Source organism: Aricia agestis, chromosome 3, assembly GCF_905147365.1.
Source record: "Aricia agestis chromosome 3, ilAriAges1.1, whole genome shotgun sequence".
NCBI classification, from domain to species: domain Eukaryota; kingdom Metazoa; phylum Arthropoda; class Insecta; order Lepidoptera; family Lycaenidae; genus Aricia; species Aricia agestis.
The window spans coordinates 17,496,104-17,516,704 of NC_056408.1; the positions used below are offsets into that span (position 1 = coordinate 17,496,104).

Sequence of the window (20,601 nt, forward strand, 5' to 3'; positions counted from 1 at the left end):
CTCTCCTTAAGTATTGATCATGTCTCACCAGTCATGTTGTATAAGTGACTGTATGTCTTCTGAGAATAAATCCTTTAAACCTACCTAAATTTGTATTGTAACTTGTAAGCATATTTTAAGGCCTATGGCGCTTTAATTTTTAATTTCGAATTCGCATTTTCGGATATTACAAAAAAAATATTATGATAAAAAACGTGCAGTCTCTAAAATTTTTGTAGTAACTAGTAAGTATCACTGTAACTTCATCATTTTTGTAAAAACATTAATTGCTTATGAGTTCTGGATATGAACAGACTGGTCGACTACTTAAACATAAAACTCTAGGGAGTTTGTTCGGGCGTTTTTGTAATACTCCAAATACTCCATGGGTGCGTGTGATAGCTTCTTTACAGCCGGGTCTAGCTGCATTTGATCACCCCAGTCAGCCTAAAATATTGAAATTTAATATTTCACTTACAGCTATAAATTTTAAACACCTTATTAATAAAAATATTTTCACAACAAATAACAAGGCCTATTTCTGGCACATTTTAAAAGGCACATGACATAAAGACAGGAAAGACATCTTTATGAGGAAGGGGGTAAACATATACCAACAGGCTTATCATGGTCACCATAGAAACTGACTCTTTCTACGGAAGAATAGACAAAGTGACAGATAGATAAAGGAAATCCGCCATTTTCTCACTAAAATCTGTCAGTAAGTCCATTCTTTCCTGTTTCTAATGTTGTCATGTTAAGCCTGCAGGGTTACCTAAATGCTAGTCAAAGAAGGTGTGTTGAGTAAAGTCTAAATACTTACAAAATTCGGGAAAACGGCCCGCTTCTGTTCAAATTTAGCCTGGTTGATACAACGTAGCAGATACAGCCTCTCCACCCACGGCCATATCATGTAATCCAACATGCCCGGCGTGTCCCCACCGAAGTAATTTGTTCCTGAAAATATTTGGGATGTATTGAGTAAAAATGGCAATGACAATAAAATAATTTTACATGGCAACCCTGGTAAAGTAAACGAGAGGCACTTTGAGCAAAGGAGTTGTATTGAGTGCTTAACAATGGGAACTAGCCACTAGCCCGTTTTTGCTCCTTTTGTAAATTTTTATATTAAGATTAAAGAATTATGGAGGATTATTACCTACGAATAATAAAAACTAAGGAAAACTGTGTCAAAAAATTTGTTCCGATTCTACAAAATGTGACCCTGAATACATGCATACTTTATGCAAAAAGAGACCCAAATACATGCAAGAATTTTGTGTAATTATAGAAGTGACAATCATTGTCAACAGCTTTATTTTGTCAATTCGAATGTAGTGCTTCGTAGCTATTGCCATAATATTATATTAGTGTGCGAAGAGAACCTTGAGAACCAAATTCAAAACGATTGAAGTATGGGAATTATTTTACCTTAGTTTTTATTATTCGTAGAGATTTACCTATTTCTTCTTAGTCCTTACTAATAAAAACATTTACACAATAGATGCGCTACTGTACAAATATTATGTGTGTTATCTAAGTGATATAAGTTACAAAATTTACTAGACAAAAAATAAAATTGGCCAAGTGCGAAGGGTTCCATACAACGTTGCCCGACGTCCCGATTTCGGCGGGACGTCCCGATTTTTAAATCATATTTAAATGTCCCGCTTTTCGGGGATAATTCGAACGTACATGCAGCGTGCTGAGAAAGAAAGGTGCGTAATGAAGATGAGAGTGTGGGAGATAGAGTGGTGAATTTTCTATGGCTACTTTTGCTATCTGTTGTAACGTAATATAAAAATTCGAAAACTTTTAAGCTTAGGCCAAACCTACGCGACCAGGCGACTGCGAAGCGGAGCGTCAAGTTGTCAAATGTGTGTTTTGTATACAAAAAACACATTTGACAACTTGACGCAACTTGACGCTCCGTCACTGACGCGTAGGTTTGTTCTAAGCTTAATTGATTTTATATACGTTTTTTTACTATGTCCCGCTTTAGAAGGAAGAATTTTCACTTAAAAATTTCCAAAGTCCCGACTTGGCAAAAAAAAATCTGGCAACACTGGTTCCATACCACAATAGAGCAAAAATAGGCTAAAAATTGTGTTTTTTGTATGGGAGCCCCCTTAATTATTTCATTTATTTAAATTTTATTATAAATTATAAAAGTACAAATAAAACTGAGTATTTCGTGAATATTTCAAGTGCCTAGTATTGCCGTTATTGATATCGAGTAAAATAGCAAAAAAATAACGTTTGTTGTATGCGAGCCCCCCTTAAATATGTAATTTATTTTGTTTTTAGTATATTTTGTTGTTATAGCGGCAACAGATATACACAATCTGTGAAAATTTCAGAAGTGTTGCTATAGCGGTTCTTAAATTACAGCCTGGAGGCACACAGACAGACAGACGGACAGACACCGAAGTCTTAGTAATAGGGTCCCGTTTTTACCGTTTGGATACGGAACCCTAAAAACATTGTATAATATTTTTATTGGTTAGTGGCTAGCGCACCGATTAAAAATCCGTAAAAGTAAGTTACCCTGACTTGTTTAAATTCCACATACTGGAACATGGAAGTTGTTTAAATTCCACATACCTCTAGAGGCCAGCTCTTTCTCCAATATATCGACAGTTTGTAAAATTTGTTCACCGCCGAACGCAAAATTCGTGTCGAAGCATTCCAATGTGCCTTTGATTAGCTGAAATATAATAAATACATAATTGAAGTTTAAGATCAATTTTATTTAATTAAGTATTTAAGTATATATTTTTCTAAGAAATGAATATTTTAGTCATGTAATTGGTTCTATGTTAGTTAGGACTTAGGAGAGACAGAATGATTTTTTCTGTCTCTCCTTATATAACGTAAAAAGAGAGAGATACAGATGAAAATAAATATTATTACAAAATAATAAATTTAACTTCTAGGGAGCGTCCATAAATTACGTAAGACGCCACATGATCTAATAAGGTGATTTATTATTTATTTGGTTTTTAGGAGTAAAGATGTAAAAGGCTTTTTTTTTTATTGGAATAATTATTTAGTCCTATGAAACGATATTAATTCGTCCGTAAAAGTAAAAATTTCCTATGGCCATCAAAATGATATTAATGATATTTTGATTTAATATAATATATTTTTTAAATACTATAGAATTAGCTTTAGTTTTATTTTCATCTTCCATTAATTAGGTATGTATTGATATTAAATATTTTAACACAAGATTAGCATAACATTATTGGCAGCATTGGTGCAAATAATCTTTAAAGTGCGACCACGACCTCAATTGCTTTCGGAAGTACTTAGTATGTTGTATGAAGTAGTTCATCACTTCAATAGTCGCAGAAGACGTTTGGTGAACCAAGAGGTTGGTCAGAGAGAAGTAAAAATGTAGGTAATTACTGTGAGTCTTTTATTTCGACACAGATATTGTATTTAGTTAGTTTTCAGTAACCTTATCATCGAAAAGGCCTTTTTTTTATTGTGAATTTAAGTCGTCAATTGGCTAGCCACCGTTTTTTTATCTATTTTTATGCAATAATAATTATTGGTAGCAAATATTTTTCAAAAATTGATACGTCAAACGTAGGAGAACCATGCTTCGGCACGAATGGGCCGGCTCGACCGGAGAAATACGACGTTCTCACAGAAAACCGGCGTGAAACAGCGTTTGCGCTGTGTTTCGCCGAGTGAGTGAGTTTACCGGAGGTCCAATCCCCTACCCTATTCCCTTCCTTACCCTCCCCTATTCCCTTCCTTTCCCATCCCTATTCCCTACCCTCCCCTATTACCCTATTCCCTCTTAAAAGGCCGGCAACGCACCTGCAGCCCTTCTGATGCTGCGAGTGTCCATGGGCGACGGAAGTTGCTTTCCATCAGGTGACCCCTTTTACTCGTTTGCCCCCTTATATTTTCATAAAAAAAACCTCATATTAAGCTAGTAGTCATCGTGCATTTAACCAGATTTTTCTTAGTACCTCATTGAACCTCTCAATGAGGAGTCTGTCCTGCGCCTTGACGAAGGGGTCTCGCGAGTGCAGCGGCCTCCTCGTGTACTTCTCGTCCAGGTAGTCGCAGATCACGACGCTCTCGAACAGAAACTTGTCGCCGCTCTCCGTGGGTATCTCCAGCACGGGGATTTTCACTGGAATAAATAACAAGTAATCATTGTGTTGTTATAAATTAGTAGTAAAGTAGTTATTCTATTGTTTACTAATTTTATGGGAAGGAAATTATTGTTTATTTGGCGCCCAAAGAATTTGGAGTTTGTAGTTTTTACTGCGGAAAAATAGTTTCTGTGGGACACCGCATTTACGCAGAAAAAGCCTACAAATTCTAAAAATTGCGGTATATAATAATATTATGTTGATGTAACAATACAGATTAATAAATAAACATTGGTTGGGCTATGTCAATGTGTGCTTGGCATAACTAGTTATTCGACCTAAATATTTTCCACTTCCCATCTGTCATTAATCCATACTTCTGATAGCACTTAACCTTTGACGAATACGCAAAATGTTGCAGGTCTTAAGGCTAATACTTACATCTAGGGTTCTTAGCCTTGAACCACTCCGGCAGCCTAAGGGGATCGAGCTTGTACACTTCATACTGGACCCTCTTCGCCTCCAATATGAGCTGGACCCGGTGCCCGTAGGGGTTCATGTCCACGTGGTACAGCCTCAGCTTGTTCGATAGCGGCGGGGGCTCCATGGATCCTGGAGAAAAAACAAAAATAATTGTCAAAAAACATCGAAGTTTACAGTTTCATTCTGCAGACACTAAATAGATTTCAAATTACAATGTCCCTAAATTGAGTTTTAACGAAGAATGTGAGAACAAGCTTTCTAGAAAGAGATGCAGCGAACCTGAAGCCAGAGTAGCCATAGGAGTAGCCGTAATCCAAATGAAGACAACTTTTGGCTGCCCGTTCACGGCTTACGTTCCAGACCGTCTCTTTTTACCGACTTCCAAAAAGGAGGAGGTTATACGTTCGGCTGTATGTATCTTTTTTTTTGTATGTTCAACGATAACTCAGCCGTTTGTGATCCGATTTTCAAAATCCTTTTTGTGTTGTATAGGGTTTAACTCGAATTTGGTACCATGTTCACGAATGTGGTGATCTCATGATGGGATCCTGGAGGAATCGAGGGGACTCCTTGAAATTTGTATGGAAACTTATAGTGATTTCAATTTTTTCTGAAGCACTCGAGGTAAATGCTACCAGAAAGCAAGATTTCGCACCAGGTTATACCCTGGATCCGAAGGTACCCAACAGAACTTTTGAATCCTTATAGATACAGGTTCGGGGATTTCGGCGTTGTTTAAACAACTGAAAGCATAAGCCAACACATCAATTTATTTTATCATCATCATCAAAATCATAATTATGCCATGGGTCATCACATTATGACCCAATTATTGATGCTTTTCGTGATATTTTGCATCGAAGCAGATGTTTTTGATGATTATTTCGCTGTGTGTGGACCGATTTTCAAAATTCTTGTGTTATTGTATAGGATATAATCTTGATTTTGTATAATAATTACGAAAGTGGTGAGCTGATGATGGGATATATGAGCAATCGAGGGAAATCCTTGAAATTTATCAAAAGACTCATAGTGGTTAAAATGTTGTTTCTAGTAACTTAAACATATGTTACGAATAAGAGAAAGTTCATACGAAGGTGTCTCTTGGTCCAAAGGCACTGAACAGAACTCCTGAACCTTTAAATATAAAAGTTTTTAAATTGCAGCATCGCTTAGATAACTGCAAGCATTTACCACAATTTCGCTTACAGTAACATAATGTGAATAGTTAACATTCGTAGTGGTTATTTACGCATTAAGCCTTATCTTGTAGATAACTAAAAAGAGTGAAATTATTATTTTTAACAAAAAATTAAAACCGATTTCCAAGGTAAAAACAATAATAATATGAACTAAAACGATTAAATATAAAATAACTCTTACTCTATAATAGTGCCTTTTTCAGAATTCGTCTAAATCTCAACTATTTCTGTACATACTACAGTCTTCATTACTTTGAAGTCGGTACCAGTCCCAAAAGCTTCAGATATTCTGTCATTGACTGAACTCACGATAAAATTAGCTGGTACCGACTTCAAATAATGAAGACTGTAGTATGTACAGAAATAGTTGAGATTTAGACGAATTCTGAAAAAGGCACTATTATAGAGTAAGAGTTATTTAATACGTTTTAGTTCATATTATTATTGTCTTTACCTTGGAAGTCGGTTTTAATTTTTTGTTAATTAAATACATCGATTTAGGAATTTACTACTCCGATGCCTTTAAAAACTTCAAACTGTCGAGCACGATCTGAAGCGTGCGTTCCTGAATTTGATTAACATCAGACTGAATTTATGTGAAATACCTAACTTAAACGAGCCTAATTAAGATTTAGTTCCGTTCCTCATACATATTTATACGTGAACATTTTAAATATTATTCATTGATAACAGTTAAGCGGTTAAGCCGTGGTAACGACCTCCATTTATAAAATTCAGCCGGCACAATAGCAGCGTTTTACCCTGAAATAAAACGCTTATTAAATACTTACCTTATTTGAAGCATAATAATTGAGATAGGCACTTCTGTTTCCGCAGATTTTACCTCCTTTTCTTTCCTGAATGTTGGTAGCTCTGTCAACCTTGGCGCCATCATCGAGCAGGTAGAGGGAGAATTCCCGCTCGACTATGATCATTGAGTCGAAATTACACCAGGCAGAAATAAAGTTATGCTTCAAATAAGGTAAGTATTTAATAAGCGTTTTATTTCAGGGTAAAACGCTGCTATTAAACACTTGACCGTTATTTGAAGCATAATAATTGAGACGTGTTTGTTATCGCCTGGTGATGATGTACGCCAATGTGACAAAATAAAAGTAAGACGCCAATGTGAAAAGAAAATATAACAATATAAAATAAAAATAGTAATTCCTTGTGGGAATACTTCTAAAACTTTATAAATGAATATATAGGTGATATAAGAGTGATGGAATAGAAAATCCAGTGTTCAAACACTTTTTTACACAATTACTACAAATCATCAAAAATACAACTTGTAAAAGCTTTGATATGGACATAATGAAATCAACTAAAGGAACAAAATAATTTCTTAAATCGTTAGAATTAGATTAAAGTACTAGTTTTTTGTACCGATTTTCAATAACGGCCCCAAAAGTATTTCATGAATGGATACATTGTCTATCCAACTTTCAGCCATAGCTGAGCGGACGTTACCTGGTGGTGCAGTTGTCTCAGACAAGCAACCAGTAAACAGCAAGGTTGCTTATTACTGGGATTGCTTAAAATCTTCCAGCTAGATTGCCTAGAATCAGAACTGTTCGTTTTAGTTATGACTAAATAAATTAATCACATTAAGAATTTTAAACCACTGTTTTCTTACAGTGTGTAAGATCATGTACACGTCTGCCCGACGAAAACAAAAGCAAAATATCTGTATGTCTAAAAAATACAAATAAATGACTTGCGTCAACTGGCGTCAACAGTATAAGACTTCAATAAGTTCTTAATTTATGTTGTACAAGCTTTTTCAATGCAATATATTTTAACATGTTTTACCAAACCGTAAGAACTTAAAGGGCCAGAAATCTCTGTATCAGACATGGAAGATATCTACTTATGTAAGAAAATAGTATTATAAGAGAGCTTAATCTATTAAAAATAGATAAGCTAAGAATTTTGCAAGGACTGTGGCCGTCGGCTTGTGAGCATCATAGCATCGTGATATAAACCTGCTTGATCGGTCAAGTCGAGAGTTACGTAATTAGTCACTACATGAGCTTCGGCGGAAGCAAATAGATCGGTCACACAAGTAAGCCGCATTTTCTGATCTTCTCCGTGCAAGAAGTTAACAGATTTGGGAATGATCCAATAACTCGAAAAATCTGAATGGTTATGTCCATCAGGGCATCTGACCTGGTGCGACCTTCGTCCCAAATATAGGTTATAGCTGTTCGATTGTCGCTCTGCCAAAGAACTGTCGAGCGAGTGAGAGTCTGGTGCTGACTGCTGACCTCGGAGAAGCAGAGCGCTAGAAGCTCCTTCTGATTGTAATGCATGAAATTCTTATGCTGACCATGTCCCCGTTAAGGAAAGGTGGTCGAGTTGAGCACCCCAAGCTAGGTCCGACGCATCTGTTGCCAAGCAGTGCGATGGTTGACCCCAATGAATGGAAGTTGATAGATGATGACTTTGCAACCACCACCGAAGATCGTCGCTAAACGTAACGCTTGTCTCGGTAGAGAGCAGCGATTCGGAAATGCGGACTTATCCAAGTCTATGAGAAGAGACAAGAGAGCTCGGTAATGTAGCCTTCGGTACTATGAAACTGGCGAAGTTCAGGAGACCGAGGATGCTCTGCAAGGTCTTTAGATCTACCAGACTCTTTGTCAGGACTCAGGACTTTTTTTTTTTTTTTTTTTTTATTAAATAAGGGGGCAAACGAGCAAACGGGGCACCTGATGGTAAGCAACTACCGTCGCCCATGGACACTCGCAACATCAGAAGAGCTGCAGGTGCGTTGCCGGCCTTTTAAGAGGGTATACGCTCTTTTCTTGAAGGTTTGCAGGTCGTATCGGTCCGGAAATACTGCTGGTGACAGTTCATTCCAGAGTTTTACAGTGCGCGGCAGAAAGTTACGCGAAAAACGCACTGTGGAAGACTGCCACTCATCAAGATGATGAGGATGGTATGTTTTTCGCGTGGGACGATAGCGAAAAGTTGCAGGTGGTATGATTCCGAACAATTCCTCAGAGCACTCCCCGTGATACAACCCATAGAGGATGCAGAGTGAAGCAACATCTCGGCGTAATTCCAGGGGGTCCAAGCTGTTTGAAACACTATGGCAGTCAAAAAAGGCAGGACTGGTAAAATCTTTTGATGAATTTTAGACATTTTCTCGCCTGGAAGTAGCTTTTCGTTTTGAAACGTGTTCCAACGAACACCTAGAAATACCAGGTTTTGTTGAGGCGTAAGTAAAGCCTTTGAAGCAAAATGTGGACATGCTTCTGTAGGATGATTTTGTTTTAATAAGCAATAAGATAATCGTCCTAATAAACGATGATACGCAGAACTTGCTCTCTGAGGGTTTGTTTAACCCAATTGGTCAGGGAAGCAGGTGACCGGACAATAAGCAAGTAATTTGCAGCAACTGTCCCTTGTATACAGACGTAGGAGCCGTCAGTGCGATGGAGCGACTGCCAGGTAAAATAAGCTTGGGACAGGTATATTTTGCAAAGCCAATCGTCGGGTTGCAAAACGAAACTGTTATTAGTTGAACATTTATGAGCCCGAATGGCTGAGTCAAAACATAATCGAATAGAGTGGAAAGATTGAAAATAGGACGGCAGGACCCGTCGACCTTAGGGACCAGAAACATTGTCGAAATAAAACTTGGCAAGGGGCTGGCAACTTCTAAGACACCCTGGAATATCATTTGTCGAATTTGGAGATACATATCTTCAGACTCTGTGGTAGAAAAATGATTTTGGTTTAATATTGGAATGAACCGAGGTGGTTTCTCCATGAATGGTATGCGGTACCCTTTTAGAATCTTTATAATAATAACCTGGAGCATCTAGGCGCTACCAACGAGAAACGGTGGTAAAACTTCAAAGTTTGACCCGCTCTGAATTTTTGATTATCAGTTACGTTTTTTGGCATTCCCGAGATCCCAGAGATTCCCGAGATCCGAAAGAGAAGCGGCATATTCACGGGTACTTTTGCCGTGGAAGTTCCCTCAGTTGTCCAATCGAGCTCCTCTCGAGTGAAAGGAACTTCGTGCATTGCCAGGCATTGACCGTGGTTCAAAATTATTTCTTTGTCCCCGTGGAGTACGATTGTATGAACAGCCTTGCGCAGGCTGGTGATCATGGGAAATGTGCGAGCTAGCACAACATCCATGATACATACCCTGCGCGGGTATATAATTCTTAGTCTGCCTCTGCGGGGGTAGGCTAAGCTCTCGAGTGAAAAGAACTTCGTGCATTGCTAGGCATTGACCGTGGTTCAAAATTTATTGTTTGTCCCTGCGGGGGACGATTGTAAGAACAGCCTTGCGCAGACTGGTGAGCATGGGAAATGTGCGAGCTAGCACAACATCCATGAGACATACCCTGCGCGGGTATATAATTCTTAGTCTGCCTCTGCGGGGGTAGGCTAAGCTCTCGAGTGAAAAGAACTTCGTGCATTGCTAGGCATTGACCGTGGTTCAAAATTTATTGTTTGTCCCTGCGGGGGACGATTGTAAGAACAGCCTTGCGCAGACTGGTGAGCATGGGAAATGTGCGAGCTAGCACAACATCCATGAGACATACCCTGCGCGGATATATAACTCTTAGCCTGCCCCTGCGGGGGGCGGCGAGTCAATCTGTTGCTCTAGAACCCGCTTGCGCAGCGGCAGCAACATTGTTCTGACTATTCGCAACAAAGGTTTTGCGAGCTCCCTCAGTCTTTTCGAGTAGTGACACCAGCAACTCGGAATTAACTTAGATAAAATGATTGCCAGAACTGGGTCATGAACGAAATTGATAATTGCATTGCGTCTCATTTGAAAACCTCATAGATCTCAAAGCCCAGCTCAGACCACAAATTAATTGAAGTAACTCTGACGTTGTGATACAAATCCTTAACGGTTTCATTAAACCTTCAGGGGTCAAGCTTGAAGCGTGTGACCATTGTAACAATTTCTCAAGAGCAGATTGCTCCGCGCTGCATAAGTACGCAATATAATAATGCCGCGTATGATTTGTGCACGTGAGCTTTTTTTTTTTTTTTTTTTTTTTTTTTTTTTTTTTTTTTTAAATCTAAATATTTAAGCTCATCATTGACCTCTAAATCAACAAAAACTAGTATATGATTATAAAATTCTTGAACTTCAGAATAACGAACTTCTGACCATTCGTTATGTTGAATATTTATTTAATATAGCCAAAACCCCCGAAAGAGAAGTTTTCGTAACGGACGTTTCTTTAAGTTTTGTTTCAATTTCAAAAACAAGATTCGGTTATAAAGAATTTCTAACGGTCGTTTCATTTTCATTTGATTTGCTATACAATTCCCGACTGACATTATCGTCGATGCAATTGCATGATTTTGAAAAATAGATCGGTTTTCGTAAAAATAATTAACCTTTTTGTTAAGTTCATTAACCTCTTGAGTTAATTTAGCTAAAGGGTGGTTATAGCGCAGTCTGTATTTGCTCCCCCCCTTTTTGTGGCGGCGGCGCCTCGATTTACGTTTGCTGTGTGAAGTAGAAGTCGATGACGAGCTCGAATCATTTGTTCAACTACTACTACTAGATGACCTTGCACGAGAACAATGTGCAATTTTTTATTAACCACATTAGTGGGTAGTTTCAAATCTAACGTTAGCTGGTGTCACTACCGAATCATGAACAAATTCACATTCGTTATTCATTATTAATAGCTACCTTAACCTAGGAAAGAACACAAACACAAGAACTTAACTAGAAAATTAATATTTAAAAATTTAAATGTAGTATTTAAATTTATATTCGTTATTAAAGTAACGATACGAACGATAAAATCGTTATTAATATGAAATGTTCATCTTTTCTAAAGAAAAAATGTATAAAAATATAACTTACGTGAATTACCAAAACCTTGAAAAACGGTAAAAACACAACACTGAAATTATTTCACTTTATACTTAAATTATATAACTAGGAGTTATATAATAAGGAGGTATAATACGTAATGACTTCTGAGCACGACTGTGCGGTGCGGAAAACAAAACGCCAATGATCATAGTCGAGCGGGAATTCTCCCTCTACCTGCTCGATGATGGCGCCAAGGTTGACAGAGCTACCAACATTCAGGAAAGAAAAGGAGGTAAAATCTGCGGAAACAGAAGTGCCTATCTCAATTATTATGCTTCAAATAACGGTCAAGTGTTTAATACAATGACGTCACCTTTCACATTTATTTCTTGAATTCTAGCACAGTCACCTTGTAACCATTCAAGAAAGTTTTGTAATCGGTCTCTGGATCTTTTTATTTGATTCAACGAGTAATGCAGGTGATTAGAATAATTGCTAATAACTGTCATTTTAAAAGAACCCAATCCATATCTATATATATAAAAATGGATTTTCAAATGTGTTAGTCGCGCTGAAACTCGAAAACGGCTGAACGGATTGGGCTGATTTTAGTCTTAAAATATTCGTAGAAGTCGAGGGAAGGTTTTAAAGTGACACGAAGTTCACCGGGACAGCTAGTTAACATTATAAATGCGAAAGTGCGTCTGTCTCTCTGTTACCTCTTCACGCCCAAACCGCTAAACTGATTTTGCTGAAATTTGGTCTAGACATACTTTGAGTCCCGGGAAAGGACATATGATAATATATATCCTGGAAAAATAAACAGTTCCCGCGCGATAAACGACTCTGGCGTAACGGAGCTCGGAGTTGCGAACGTCATCAAGTCGAAAAAATAAAAGAAGTTGAGCAAAATAATTTGCCCTAGTCCCTAGGGCCCAGGCTTATACAGAATAAACTAGGCAATCTATACATACACACAGGAAAACATGCTTGATCTCGTTGGTTGAATATTATGATTAGCAATTTTTTAGCAAACCTAATAATAGGTTGATGGGGCGAGGATGTAGGTCAATAAGTCTATCGTACGAGTGCCGAATGTAAAAAAGCGTTTAGACAAATATAATTTAAAATGTCAAGTACGAAGTACTTGATAAGTACAATGGTTCCGTCATACGTTTTGATATTAAATTATTTGATGAGATTAAACTTTGGGTTCAAAGTTTTAAACAGTGTTGTTAAACAAATATACTTATTATAAACGTGTTATTGACGAAAATAATACATATTTTGCTAAATGCATTTCATAACTACCTATTACCTATTTATTAAGTCTAATATGATATAGTCTATATAGAATTGTTAACTTGGTAATCATAATTGTTGAATTTAAAATGCATAAATTGCAGTAACGTATTACAAAAAAAGTGTTAGTTAAAACTAGGCATCTTAATATTCTATGGAAGAAGGTGCTAGGTTAATTTCTGTGTGGTTGTACTTAATATGTTCGTACTTCGTATCGCAGATCCCTACAAAAACAGACGCGTTCGGCGTTACATAACTAGTAAATGTGGGTCATTGAAATAAACGATACACTGAGCAGTGGGCAAACATGTCGAAATTGCAAGAACTATGAAAATATATTTCGGCAACATGCCGGCATCGACACCGCGATAAGTAATTCCGTATCGAACAATTTTCATTCATAATTTATTTATTTACTTAATATGATTTAAAATGGACAGTAGTTACGTTTACGTAGAAACTTTAGTAATCTGTGTACAGTAGTGAGTTTTTAGGGTTCCGTAGCCAAATGGCAAAAAACGGAACCCTTATAGATTCGTCATGTCTGTCTGTCTGTCTGTCCTTCCGTATGTCACAGCCACTTTCCTCCGAAACTATAAGAGCTATACTATTGAAAATTGGTAAGTAGATGTAGTCTGTAAACCGCATTAAGATTTTGATACAAAAATGGAAAAAATATTAAAAATTTTAGGGGTCCCCATAGGTACAACTGAAACAAAAAAAATTTTTTTCATCTAACCTATACGTGTGGGGTATCTATGGATAGGTCTTCAAAAATCATATTGAGGTTTCTCATGTCATTTTTTTCTAACTTGAATAGTTTGAGAGAGAGACTCTTTCAAAGTGCTAAAATGTGTGTCCCCCCCCCCTCTAACTTATAAAGTAGGGGCATGATAAGTTTAAAAATAATATATGATGTACATTACTATAAAAACTACCAACGAAAATTGGTTTGAACGATATCTAGCAAGTAGTTTTTTTATACGTCATAAATGGTAAACCTTAAACCAATAAAAAAAATTTTTTTTCATCTAACCTATGCGTATGGGGTATCTATGGATAGGTCTTTAAAAATCATATTGAAGTTTCTTCTATAATGTTTTTGTAACCTGAATAGTTTGCGAGAGAGACTCTTCCAAAGTGGAAAAATTTGTGTCACCCCCCCTCTAACTTCTAAAGTAGGGGTATGATAAGTCTAAAAATAATATATGATGTACATTACTATAAAAACTACCAACGAAAATTGGTTTGAACGAGATCTAGCAAGTAGTTTTTTTATACGTCATAAATGGTAAACCTTAAATTAATTTTCATTACATCAACTGAAATATAAAAATAAATCAAAAACCTTTTAATTTCATTAAAATAAACCTTATTACTACTGCGGAACCCTTCATGGGCGAGTCCAACTCGCACTTGGCCGCTTTTTAAGACCATCTCGCCATAAGCAATGGCTCAAGTTAAATTAATATTATATTGACCTCTCGTGATTAATGGAAGCCCCCGTTTTGTTATCACTTAGCAGCTGGCCTGCGAAAACATTTTTTATTTGACCTGGCTATTTTTAGTAGTCCGTAATAAACCGCGAAATATAATCTTTCTTAAATATAAAATTCTCTTGCCACAATGTTAGTTACCGTACTCCTCCGAAACGGCTTTACTGATTTTTACCAAATTTTATATGCATATTCAGTAGGTCTGAGAATCGGCTACTGGCTACTTTTTATATTGATAAGTGCATAATTATTGTTGAATGAATAATAGTAAGTAAATTATTACAACCATATTACAACTCGAGACTGACGGCGACCATTGTTTGTGCGACGGGACACCGATGGACGTTGCCATGGTGACATATACTTATTTAGTCACTTCAATAAAATAATATTATAGGCGAAATACTTTCAATCATCGATGCTTTAAATGGCAAAACAACGTTTGCCGGGACAGCTAGTATATTATAAATTATAATATGTTACGCTCAAAGACCGAAAACGCTCAGTAAGCGGAAATATAGCTCACAACGCGTTGTGGTCACAGTAAAACAGCCACGACGAGAAATCCGCGTTGTGGCTCTAATGAAAACGGCCACGACACGTTCTGGCAATCTCAAAAAGACCATAATGCGAAATTCGTGTCGTGGCTGATATGCTATTCGTTTTACTTACTTGATTTTTTCTAGATTGATTAATCGTCAATAGGTACATGGAAGATTATATTTGAATTACCACGCGTACTACAAAATATTTTTTCTTTTACTAAATCACTGCATAACGTGTTTATCAATTATTATTTATAAAATATCCAAAGTTCTATACTATCCGTATTAATATTATTATTACTCTGTTTGTCTGGCGCAACTTAGTTGCGGGCATCAACTAGTAGTATTATAAATTAAAATAAATATATGTTTTTATTATTCATTGAGATCAGATTACTTTTTAAAAAACTAGCGACCCGCCCCGGCGTCGTACGGGTATAAAATATATAGCCACTGAAAAAATGATTAAAATCGATAGCCTATGATCCTTCACGCGGTCTACTTCTTATCTGTAACATAATTATTATTTTTAACAAAAAATTAAAACCGACTTCCAAAGTAAAAACAATAATAACATCCTGATAATATGAACTAAAAAGTATTAAATAATTTTTCCTATCTAATAGTGCCTTTTTCCGAATTCGGCTAAACCTCAACTATTTCTGTACTCAATCTTCATCATTTTGAAGTCGGTACCAGATAGCTGAATCTTTAGTTCTCACTTCTCTGACAGAATATTTGAAATTTTTGGAACTGGCACCGACTTCAAAATTATGAAGATTGAGTACAGAAATAGTTGAGGCTTAGCCGAATTCGGAAAAAGGCACTATTAGATAGGAAAAATTATTTAATACTTTTTAGTTCATATTATCAGGATGTTATTATTGTTTTTACCTTGGAAGTCGGTTTTAATTTTTTGTTAAAAATAATAATTTCACTCTTTTTAGTTACCTACTAACCATCGCGTAAGAAAATACTTCAACCCCTTAATATTATCTTAATCTTGGTAAATGTTTACAAACTTACCCCAATTTATTTGACAAACTACTATAAAAGAAAGTCGACGGACGGAAGTCCTATATCTGGGTGTTGTGGTCTAAGTTCCAACCTAACCTAACCTACTTTTGGACTTTCTAGATTGTGTTTGTTTTTGTTTTGGCGGGGGGCTGTGCCCCCCGAGCCCCCCCCTTCGGTATACGTAGCTGAGTAGTTAAGTAAGACCCACTCATCACAGCCTTGAGATGCCTTAAAAATACTTCGTAAACATCAGAAAACAGATGATCTTATCTGAAGATTACGAAAATCTCAAATGCGAATTTCTTCTAAACGAAGAGTTTACTGGCGGTGGAAACGGTAAGTAGGAGTTTTTCTCACCCAAAACAATCCTCCTTAACCCATGTCACCAACATTTAATTGACGTAGGTTCCTAAACCTTAGCCAAATTTTTCTAAGTATTTTCGCCATACTAACAAGGGTCACATTTCGGCCTGTCATTCGACAGGGGTTGATTTTTGAGAAAAGTTTGTCTGAGCTTTTTTGCTTCCCTTGGCGCCCCCTATCGATTGGTATAATAAAAAGAGGTGGTCATAAGGGGTTGTATTTTTGTCGTCAAATTTTTTTCTAAGTATTTTCGCCATACTAAGGAGGTTCGTATATCGGCCTGTATCTGGCCGGGGGTTGATTTTTGAGAAAAGTTTATTTGAGCTTTCTTACTCCCCTTGGCGCCGCCTATCGATTGGTGTATTCAAAAGGGGTGGTTATAAGAGGTTGAATTTTTTCGTCCAAATTTTTTTAAGTATTTTCTCCGTGCTAACGAGGGTCACATTTCGGCCTGTCTTTCGACAGGGGTTGATTTTTGAGAAAAGTTTATCTGAGCTTTTTTGCTCCCCTTGGCGCCCCCTATCGATTAGTATATTCAAAAAGGGTGGTTATAAGAGGTTAAAATTTTGACGAAAAATTTTTACAAGTATTTTTTCTATAGTGCCCCGTTTCCTTCAGTCCAACCCAAATGTGTGCCTTACGCTCTGGAGTAAAGGTTGAATTTGTTACTTAATATGTTCTATTTTGTGGTACTTGAAATATTATGTATTTTGAAACAACATTAAGTATATTTTTTTGTATTAAAATCGCTTTGAAATGTACCAAATAAATAAGGACATAACGAGATGACTGATGATATTTTATGGTGTTGTGTATATATTGTATCCATAACCATATACAACCATGTGAGTTGTGACATTGGTGACCCTGACATAGTAGTGATGATGATGATAATGATGAATGTAATTTACTTAGTAGCATATGCTTTCAGTTTTTAAAACAACGCCTAAACCCCCAAACTTGTATCTATAAGGAATCCGGAGTTCTCTTAGTACCTTCGGAACCATAGTATACCTTGGTGCAAAATCTTGCGTTTTGGTAGCATATGCTTAGGATGCTTCTCATAAAATCAAAATCACCATATGTTTCCATATAAATTTTGAGGAGTTCCCTCGATTACTCATGGATCTCATCATCAGATCACCACTTTTGTGAAAATGGGACCAAATTGGAGTGAAACCTAATATAACAAAACAAAAATTTTGAAAATCGGTTCACAAACGGCGGAGTAGTGGTCGAACATGCTCCAGTCTCTATTCTTCCATACCTATGGACGATTAATCCATCAAGAACAAATCAAGAAATGAACGAATTGCATATCAGCCACGACACGAATTTCGCGTTATGGTATTTTTGTGATTGCCAGAACGCGTCGTGGGCCGTGGCCGTTTTCATTAGAGACACAACGCGAATTTCGCGTTGTGGCTGTTTCACTGTGACCTGCAGGGGGTGTGCACTTCTGTGTCGGTGAAAGCTCACCCACACATAGATATTTTTACACTAGTTGCGCTGGTTCAAATGTTTGCCACTATTAAAAAGAATCCATTGTGGTAGTTTTATTTTTTTAATTTCATCATGTTTTCTTAGAAAATATTTGTATTTATTGATATTTCTGCAAATTGTGTTAGAAAATTTAATTGGCAAAACTTCAAAGCTGTTTAAATTATCACGAACTAAAAGCTATTTCATTCTTGAACAAAATTAGAAATAAAATATTTGTATTTTTATAGACATCTGTACTGGCAACATAAAATAGTTAGTTCGCTATCTGTGGTTACTTGGTAAGTTTATTTTCAAGTGAAATTCTGAGGTTATATTCTTAAATATTTTCTCGTATTTTGTTCATTAACAGCAAATTTACGTTAAGTTGACTATAATATTATGTCCTCCGTAAAACCCTGTGTATGTTTTTATGCCAGTTAGAAGTTGAGACACTTTAAATATTGAAAAATAGACTCCTGCCATGTTTATGTTGTTGTGTGTTTGTGTTTTGTTTATATTGAGAAATCGACTTCGAAACTGTTTTTCTTGTGCGTTAAACAAATAATTAATATAGAAATTGATCATAATCCTAATGTGTTATAGTGTTATTGAATTTCACGCAATTATGATTCATATATTTTCATATGGCTAACCGGAAGTCAATGAAAGTTTCCTTTGGAATAAATAAAAATTTTGAAAAATTGTATAAATCTGTTTTATTTCTATCTTATATCTTAAAAGGAGCAATTCTTGTATATATATATATATTTAGAAAATGTCATTTTATTCGTGTTTTATCGAATACCGAGCGAAGCTCGGTCAAATAGCTAGTTTGTTTTTATGCAATAACTGTAAGAATGGATCTGTCAGAATATATTATTCCAATTAAAATGTGGTATATTATATTCTGATAGTTCCATTCTTTCGGATTTATTAATTAAGAGTATCGCCACCCCACCCAGCTAAAAATTCAAATTTCCCGCTATAGAGAATGGTAGAATTTTAAATTTCCCGCCAGCTGACGTCATCGCCACTTCAGCGCCCTCTGGTACTTCACAGGTACTAAAGAATTTGAGGGGTACAATTTTTTCTATGAAGTTCCGCTTCTTCTCCTTGTGAGTATAGTATTCGTTGCTGTGACCACAACGCGTTATGAGCTATTTTTCCGCTCACTGAGCGTTTTCGGTCTTTGAGCGTAACATATATTATATCAATAGTCCGCGAAAACTTATGAAAAACTAAAATATAGCCGGAAATTCCATACAGTACCGAATGTATGGTACATACGGTAATAATAAAAAGTCCTATAATCTCTTTGGCAGTAACATCTACAACCTAAATCGGTTTATAATCGGAAGGCTAAACACAATTTAAATCATTTTTCGTTTAAAGTTCGTTACAATACAAAATTACAAATAATGTTCAAAGATCAATAAAATAACTATAGTAACATCTTGATTATTTTTAGGAAATCCTGGAAAGTATGAGAAAGAAACGGTATTGGCCAAAGGTATTGACCAAGTACTCATTGCAACATCCAAACGCATAAAAATTAAAAACGTCAATATTTATGGCATCACCGGGAACAGCTGATTTTTTGGGGCTATGGAATATTTTACAGATGTTTATTGTTTACAATTACATAGTGTTTTTCCTGAAATTATCGTCATTTTCACAAGTATTAATTGCAGCAGCCAGCAACTAGCAAAATACATTCAGACAATATTCAGGTTTTCTAGGCGAAATAAATAAGAAAATGTACCTATACATAATATAGGTAGTAGTAACTAGTAGGTAAGTAACTAATGTTAGTTGTTACTTGTTACTAATGATGTCGATTTTTTATTATTATTTTGCGCATAGAAATTGTAATGTAAAGATCATTTGATAAAATTCAATAAACAAATGTGTCGATACATTCTGTGTGATAAACCATTGATAAACATGTATTTACATACCGGTATTTCTATTCTGGTAGTACGACATGACTCCCAAATGTATGTACGTTCACTAAAATTTAAAAACACTGTACTATGAACTATCTTGTACCAAATCCAGCGTGAAAATAGGAAAAAAGATACGTCACATTTAAATTAAGCTGCAATGACATCACTCGCGAGTCGCGACCCGGTTGATTTAAAATACCTTCAATTTCAAATGACATAAACAATTACATTACTTCAAAGTTACTGCATACCCTCTTAATTTGGTTGGGTTATTATTTAAGGTCACGCTCACGATATGATTCATATTTCATGTACCGTACACAAGTCACAAATGCATGAACTTTATCAATTTAGCTTTACGAAAATGATGAACCATTACGTTAAATATGCATACACTTATTATTTTGAACTAGTAATTAATTTAATTTTATTTTATCCATAATCTCAAAAAGCAGGCTGTTTAATATTAATGCATGTGACTATAGTTTCTAGCTCAATAAAAAAGTAGCTAATGTAGGGTTGGCAACTGGCAAGTAATAAAATATAAGTCCATAAAGTTTCGATTTTGTTTCTCGATATCGATATTTAAATACCTATCACCATTACCATACTTAATATGTATTTTTTAGTTACTTAAACATATTCTGCCGTGGTATAACAAAAATGCCGTTAAGTGACATTTGGTCGATTTTCAGGTTTTGACTGTACATGAATAAGAAAAAAATTCTCTATCGACCTACATAAACGGTTTTTTGATATGTTGAATAGTTTCGGAAATAATATTAATGAAAATGCCGTTATATTACCCTTTTTTGCGCATGTAATACGCTTAAATGACGTTAAGTCATATTGGGAG

The 20,601-nt window shown here is 36.0% G+C and overlaps 1 protein-coding gene across 1 annotated transcript; it reads right to left on the minus strand.

Annotated features, from left to right (window-relative positions):
* Window positions 1-149: 149 nt before the first annotated feature.
* Window positions 150-19,926, minus strand: LOC121725584 (pyrimidodiazepine synthase-like). Its single transcript, XM_042112606.1, has 6 exons — window positions 19,758-19,926; window positions 4,536-4,706; window positions 3,966-4,132; window positions 2,584-2,686; window positions 803-936; window positions 150-426 (listed from the first exon to the last, which is right to left on the minus strand). The coding sequence occupies exons 1-6, from the start codon at window positions 19,783-19,785 to the stop codon at window positions 307-309; spliced, it is 723 nt and encodes a 240-aa protein (XP_041968540.1). The 5' UTR covers window positions 19,786-19,926; the 3' UTR covers window positions 150-306.
* Window positions 19,927-20,601: the final 675 nt, after the last annotated feature.

Coding starts and splice junctions, on each gene's coding strand:
- LOC121725584 (XM_042112606.1), bottom strand. CDS start 19,785: ATGTCGTACTACCAGAATAGAAATACCG. Junction 937..2,583: donor GAAAGAGCTGGCCTCTAGAG/GTATGTGGAATT, acceptor AAATATTTTCAG/GAACAAATTACTTCGGTGGG. Junction 427..802: donor GGGCCGTTTTCCCGAATTTT/GTAAGTATTTAG, acceptor TCAATATTTTAG/GCTGACTGGGGTGATCAAAT.